At 35.7% G+C, this 7,419-nt stretch overlaps 2 protein-coding genes across 3 annotated transcripts; both read right to left on the bottom strand.

Moving 5' to 3' along the window:
* Positions 1 to 1,252: 1,252 nt before the first annotated feature.
* On the bottom strand, positions 1,253 to 3,145 carry LOC125201135. Its single transcript, XM_048099085.1, has 3 exons — positions 2,960 to 3,145; positions 1,837 to 2,073; positions 1,253 to 1,467 (listed from the first exon to the last, which is right to left on the bottom strand). The coding sequence occupies exons 1-3, from the start codon at positions 2,975 to 2,977 to the stop codon at positions 1,420 to 1,422; spliced, it is 303 nt and encodes a 100-aa protein (XP_047955042.1). The 5' UTR covers positions 2,978 to 3,145; the 3' UTR covers positions 1,253 to 1,419.
* Positions 3,146 to 4,261: 1,116 nt separating this feature from the next.
* Positions 4,262 to 7,115, bottom strand: LOC125210572 (programmed cell death protein 2-like). 2 transcript variants are annotated; one of them, XM_048110111.1, is made up of 8 exons: positions 6,980 to 7,115; positions 6,450 to 6,550; positions 6,275 to 6,358; positions 6,096 to 6,187; positions 5,690 to 5,967; positions 5,129 to 5,360; positions 4,769 to 4,973; positions 4,262 to 4,532 (listed from the first exon to the last, which is right to left on the bottom strand). In XM_048110111.1, the coding sequence occupies exons 2-8, from the start codon at positions 6,540 to 6,542 to the stop codon at positions 4,446 to 4,448; spliced, it is 1,071 nt and encodes a 356-aa protein (XP_047966068.1). In that variant the 5' UTR covers positions 6,543 to 6,550; positions 6,980 to 7,115; the 3' UTR covers positions 4,262 to 4,445. The 2 variants fall into 2 exon arrangements, with proteins under 2 accessions (XP_047966068.1, XP_047966072.1); XM_048110115.1 differs by lacking the exon at positions 6,980 to 7,115 and adding an exon at positions 6,934 to 6,952.
* Positions 7,116 to 7,419: the final 304 nt, after the last annotated feature.

The following is a 7,419-nucleotide window of genomic DNA, read 5'->3' as shown; positions in this document are numbered from 1 at the left end:
GTCCATAGTGAATTTTTCCTTTTTCTTTCTTCACTCTCTCTATCGATAGTTTTCCCCAATTTCACAATTTCTTCATCCTCCATTGATGGAGGTTTCTTCATCCAATTTCTTCTACATTTTCAACAGAAGGCGAGATTGCAACGCCGAGGAAGAGGAGGGAGAAGTAGAGGACGGGGAGAGGACGAAAGTGACGTCATTTTTGGAGATGAGTGAAGTGAAGGAGGAGGAGAGAGAGGTGACGCGCTGGAGGAAGGCGGAGTAGGTGAGGCGGTCGCCGGAGTCGGCGTCGATGAGGAATGCGGTGGTGGAGAAGGCGGCGGATTGAGTTGCCGCCATGGAAATCGGAGGTGATTGTTGCTGCTGGAGATTGAGGCTAAGGAAGGGGTAAAAAATAATTATTTACTGTTATTATTTTGGTCAACTATTTTCTTTTTATTTTTTCATATTATTTATTAAAATAATTAGAGAATTAATTAGGAAGTAAAAAAATCAGAATTAAAAGTTTAATTTGGTCAAAATCGGGATTAAACCCGTTGATCGTTAGTTTTTAACGAAAATGTTGACGGATGACCAAAATGATCAAATTTCCATATATTCAGGACCAAAAAATCCAAAAGATAATGTTTAGAACCAAAAACGTAAATGAACATATGTTCAGGATTAATTTTGACCTTCTCTTTTTGGAAACAACAAGTAACTTTCTCTTTACTAAATATTTTACTCACAGACATAATGGTAGGATTATGATTACAGAAGATTTTTAGTCAGTATCTTGTAGAAATAAGTATAAATCATTATTAACCTAGATAGATGTGGATAATCTATTGTGAACGGTTGTGGTGGTTGTTGTTGATCCGAAATAGGTATAAGTCATTCTCAAACTTGTATAACCATGACTGAAGTCTTTTCGTAAATTCTTCCATAGATAAATGTATACTCACTCTGTCTCATTAAAAATGTAACGTTTTCTTTTTTTGGTTGTTCCATTAAAAATGAAACATTTTCTTAAATGGAAACAACTCTATCTCTACTTTTTATCTCTCTTACTTTAATCTCTCTTCATTAACTCACAAAACAACACTACATAAAATCCCGTGCCGATTCTCAAATGTTGCATTTTAAGTGGGACGGAGGAGTATTATGCAATTGGCAAATATCATGATTGTTTTTAACAATTTCTATCCAATCTTCATATTTCTGGGTACTCAAATATGCAAATCCATATGTTCCAAGTTATAAGCAAATAAAGTAGTATCAGCTTAAAAAGGATAGGTTAATTAGGTGAAATTGAGAAGGACTCCAGAGTCGAAAATCAATTATTCAACTCTAGCCACAACCAATCGTCAAAGCCCTAGGTAAATTACAACATTCGATTACACCATCAAACATACAACAAGAAATGGAGCACCCTATCACGAATCACGCCTTGACGCAACAGTTAAAGTAGCTGAAGATGCTCCGCCTCCCCTGCACCACACAACAATATCAGCAAGCTAGCTATGCGAACGCATACCAACAAGAAGTCACACTTCTTATCAATTAAAACGAGATTCATGAAATATTTCCAACTACACAAATATAGAATGTCACTTCCCATTTCTGGCTAAATGTTTCGGATTTACACATCAAGGACCCGTTCCCATCTAATTTGACCTACATTATTTCAATGCTATATCAATATGACACCACCAAGGACCACCACATGATCTTAAGATATTGAATCATTTGTGGACCTAAGCAAAAGAGATACCATGTATCTTCTTAAACCCTTCTAAATACACATCATGAAATCAAATGGACCATTAACACATAAATATATTAACAGCTGAAGCATACCGTTGGGGAGTTGTTCTGGTGATAGTCGTGCTGATCATTGTGACGAGCAGCGGTGGTGTCTCTTGTGGTCGAAGAAGGGATTAGTTCTTCCTCGTTCCCAAGACTAGCTCTTGAAGGGTCCCTCTTGTTTTGCTTCCTCATCTCTCTTATTTTCGAGAAATCCATGGAATAGTCAGGTAATGGTCCCTTTTGGTCCCAGTCCCCAAACTGTGGGACGGATAGCCATGGCGCATTCCTCTACACAGTCACCAAAAGCTTGTGATTAGGAAACAATCAAAGGCCAATTTTTGTTTCATTATTACTAGCATTGACAATCCCGATCTCATCTAATTGCATCGATCTCATCCTAATTGCATCCACAAGATATCATTGTTGATTTCACAATTTTTTTACCATGTTCGTAGAATATAATGACTGCAAGATACACTAATCTCTATAATTGACTCCTGCCTTTCTTAAGCATGTGCTTTTGATCTTGATGAAGACAGCTCATAAAATAGAACTTTATCATTATTGCAGAAAACTAAAGCACCATCACTATTTTCAATGGAGACAAATCAAAATGACAGAGAAGCATAACATGAACATTCACAACTAGGACTCTTCTATCCAAAATTAAAAAATAGGTAGAAATACAAAACAGTTACTATATTTTTTAATTCTTGACTTATTCCTATATCTCCTTTTCCCCTGACTTCATCAAGAATAATATTACCAAAGAAAAATCAACAAACTGAATTTCATCACTTCAGCTGAAACACGAAACCTTTATTTAGAAAGCATTATTTCAACTATATATCTCAGTTTAATTCACTATTAAAAAAATCTACAAAATTCAAGCCTTTGCAAAGAATAATTAAAATAATAGTATCATACATCTGTAGAGCTGTGCATGCAACAACTGCAAATCAACAACTAGGTAACGACAAACAAGGAAAAGTTAAATGAAAGCAAAAAATCTCAGTGCTAATTCAGATTCCCATAAACATCAAACACAATCACACCTTCATAAACATTGAAAACACCATAATTTTGATTTAGCACAACAAAAAACACACTCGAATTGCACAATTGAGGAAAGAAATTAGCAATTTGTATAGCTGAAAAGTCGAAATCCACATACCTCCTTGCGATCTTCCATCTGATAAAACTAAAATCACCGGATTTTCTTGACAATTCAGATAAACTTATTCGGAAATACAATTGCGACTGGAAACAAGTAGAGAAAATTATCTGGAAATGAAAATAAGAAAGAGTGGAATTGTGGTGGGATGAAGAGAAATGCGTGTGCCTTTTATTTGAGCAATGGAAGTGTGGTGTGTGTGGGAAAATTAATTGAATATAATAATATGAGATAATTGTCGTGGGATAATTACAAAATCGCCCCTGGTATTTAACACGGTTTTGGCTTCTCTGGCAACTTTACCTTTTCTGGTATTCTAATTGCTTATCTGTGATTGCCTTTTCGATTGAATAACAATCACAACATTTATTATTTCACGCGTATGCTTCCAACTCAGATATGGCTATAACCTTACTTACAGTTACACGGTATATGCATAAAATGCAACTTCATTCACTTCCTACACATGGTTAGACACATTTTGTTTGTGTGTTGGTCATATGCTACATTATTTATTAATGCGTGCAGATTTTTTGCAAACAATATCACGTCATTGTTCGATAAAAGCTAGCATTGTTACTTTATAGAAACATAGCTCCTTCTATAACACCTCTGCTGATGATAATCATAGCATTACCAGACTCAACACACCATAGTCTATAGCCTTTAACTCCTGACTGATAACCTAGCACAATAAATTTTAATGCCCAAGTCTCCAATTTGCCTTGCCTCACATGTGCAAAGGCTTTACAACCAAAAGTTCTCAAATTTGAATAACTGATGTGTCTCCCAAACCACCTATAATCAGAGTATCTCCATCAATGCTAGATGAAGGACATTTGTTCAATAGCTTCACTACAATAGATGTTCTCCATCTGAGTTGCCAAAAGCATGCATCTCACCATTTCCAAAATCGTTCTATTTACCCTATCTATCATACCATTTTTATTGAGGGTTCGTAGGTATAGTGCGGTGCCTTTTGATACCTTTAGATTTACAATACTCGTCAAACTCCTTTGATAAATACTCCAAACCATTATCAGTTCTCACGTATATAATGGTTTTTGTTCTCTCTTTAGGGCGACCCATTTAACTCTTGTTGCGGATGTTGATCGTGTGTGAGATTAGTTGCTCTTCGATGAACCTACAAATTACCTTGTGGCAAGGGTGATCATATCCCATGATAGGGTTTTCCTTGATCAGTTGTTGAAACTGACAGGGGTATGTTGGAAACTACTTTGATTATGTTCATTTGAATTGAGAAGTTTAGAAACATGCATATGGATATGGGAAGCTAGGAAGTATCAAAAGGATATGAGCTTCTAAAAGAATGATAGCTCAATTCGTATACACTGCATTTTTATGTTCGGTTTAAATCTCTGTAGTTAAATAAATTTCTCAAGATACAAATATTGTCAAAATATTAAAACTACAAAAAAAGAAAGAATGAAAGAGAGAAAAAACACTTAAACTGCACTTCAACTCTTCACTCGTGCTGGAATATAAGTGCCTCCTCAGCTACTATCCATTCGTCATCACCAGATCTAACTTGAAACTCTGCACCTGCACAGTTCTAAAAAAGAGGAGACGAAAACGAGTTATTCATGTTATAGAGACTACAAGAGACAGAGATAACTAGTGTTGGCAAACCGCAAATCTCTTTAGCTAAAGGCAGTATAAGAATGTGGTACAGAGCCATTATAGATATTGTAGCAATTGAACATTCTGTAACCTTACATATTATATCGTCACTACCCTTTTATAGTTACTATTATCTCAGTTGCACTTGTACGATATGAGGATACTCACCGTGGAACAAGTGTATACAAACACAGTCAACCAATCGAACTTTTCCAAAGGTATCCTTTGTTGATCATCGCTTCTCTCCAACAAGAAGAATATCAATGTCGGCATCAGCTGCATTTCGAAATGCCTTGCCCCACCACAGAGCTTGCAGGACCCAGGATTCCCTATCTCTCCAGAAGCCAATAGGGGTTTGCCAGCGTAAGAGTACCTAATGCAGAAAGACAAACATCAAGAGTAGGATGAAACAGAATTTGGCGGCTAACATACACAAAACAAAGAATGGTGGCCTTAGTTACTGAGATATGTGTACATGGAATTGGCATCAATGTCTAATCACAGCCCCGCTTTAACAGAAGCTTTTACCTGAAGCATTGCTCTGGGTAGACATCCTTTCTTTTCATGAACTTGAGGTAAGTTCTATCAGCATTTAGTGCTGTATCATATTCATATTTCTCCTCTCCGTAAGTTTCTCCATCAGAGTCATCTTTACGATTTTTCTCATACTCTTCAATGGAGATTTGGAGCTTAGAGCTTTCGGAAATAGCTTTTTTGGATAGCTTCTCTTCTTGAGCATATGTGTAGAAGCACGGGAAAACTATAATAAGCGACACAATCATACAATCAGTAAATTTATAGGAGGTGGGGATATAATGCCATTTGGTAACAGTGGAGAAAGCCAGAAATTATTCACTAACATAGCCTCTCATCCACAACTCTACTACAAAATATATGCCACATTATACATGAATAGTTTTGAAGTACTATAATCTACTATTTGGTTAGATTATGCTAAATCAAATACTTAAGTTTATAACTATCACACTTTAGATAAAAAGAGAATCACATCATTTACATACATAATAGAGGTTAATGGAGTTCAAAATTCATAAATAAGGATTGCCTTAACAAAATGATGAAGCTCACCTGGAATACTACTATCAATAGACCTAGTTGATTGACCAGTGGACATATATTCATTCCTGGACTTAGCGACGTTATTCTGCTTTTCGTCAGTAGAATTTAAACTAGCGGCTTCCGAAAGTGCTCTACTCAACTCCTCTATATCCATGTCATCATCCTCTTCTCCAACGTCAAACGAACATAGGTCGTCCAACCAATTAGTTTTTGAACAACAAGAAGAAGACTTAGGTGATTCGCCCCCTTTGTTGCTTAAAAGTTTCTGTACTCGAAGTGCTTTCCAGCTGCAACAGTCAAAATAGTGATAATATCAAATAATAAAACTGTCTGGTATATGATGGTCTACCACTTGATCTATCATTTATGCAATGCGCGTACAGTTTTAACAAAAATTTTGGAAAAAGGACCTTACATGGGGCTCTCACACCTTGGAACCATACAGGCAAAAACGAAGATTAGTCGCTCGTCTATTGTCAAAGACACACTCGAAACAGGAGCATGGACCTAGAAACAAAAACCATAAAACAAGAGAAGCAATTTTAGTGTTCACAAATCTGATAACTGGAAACACCAAGGACTCATGATCTAAACCTGGGCAACGAGAGAAAGATTGCTCCTACACGTAACGCACTTAAGCAGATCCGGCTTCTCATCAAAAAGTGGAATAGGAAAATCCTGATCAACGGGTATATTAAACCAAAATTCAGGAAGCAGCACATTCTGAAAGTAAAATATATAACTCTCAAACAAGATTTGAGTAACATACAGGAATGCCTCCGATTTTCGTAGTATATATATCAGCTTCTTCATAATTACTCTCAGCCCATGGCCCAGGCATGCCTAAAATGACTCCATCCATGTTTGTTTCTGGATCAATAATAAAAGATCATGAATTTGATGAGAAATATTTGCCAGATCATTCAATAGTTTAACAACAGACTAAAAACAATGATGCACAGCATCTCAGCTCCACTCTGGAACATCAAACTTCAATTTATGACCAAATTACAAACTGATTTTTTTGAAGAAGCATAATTCTAATAATTTTAGCACTCCACAATTACTGATATCTCAGACAATCAACTCAATTTCAATATATCAACACAATTTGAAGAAGTGATTGGTAAAGAACAGACAACATTCATCTGGCAGTGTACTTAATTCACAAAATATTGGAACGGGAAAAGAAATGAACAAGGAAAAACAACCAGACATCTCTCTCTACTTAATCGAAAACATGCTTGACAAACCTCAATTTCGAAGCTAAGAATGAACTCAGAATATTTTAACACTCACAGGAGCTTCTTGTAAAAAGAAAGAAGTCGTCAAGTTGTTGAGCGTGGTGGCGAAGCAGACGTCGGGCGGAACGGTGGCGGCGCGATAGAGGAGAGTAAGTTTTGGGGAGTTCGCGAAAATTTAATTTTAATGTTTTAATTGACACTAAATATTTTTTTTTCTGTCCGCACATCCTTATTTCTTTTTACTAAGAGGTTCCCTCCATATTATTATTTTCTTAATTTTTTACATCAGACCACAACTACTATTATCTTCCAATTATTAAATTGCATTATTCATAACTACAATATATTTTACTCATAAAATAGAAAATATTGAACAATTAAAACACGAAAAATTTATTGTTCTGCGTGTTTGTAAAAAATTACAAACCCTAAAAATTAAAAATTACAAATCCAAAAAAAAAATAAAAAAATAAAGAGGATAAAGAACTAGAAATT

The sequence above is a fragment of the Salvia hispanica genome, chromosome 1 (genome assembly GCF_023119035.1).
Source record: "Salvia hispanica cultivar TCC Black 2014 chromosome 1, UniMelb_Shisp_WGS_1.0, whole genome shotgun sequence".
NCBI lineage: Eukaryota > Viridiplantae > Streptophyta > Magnoliopsida > Lamiales > Lamiaceae > Salvia > Salvia hispanica.
The sequence above is the reverse complement of the archived record's forward strand: the minus strand, read 5'-3'. Positions and strand labels throughout refer to the sequence as shown.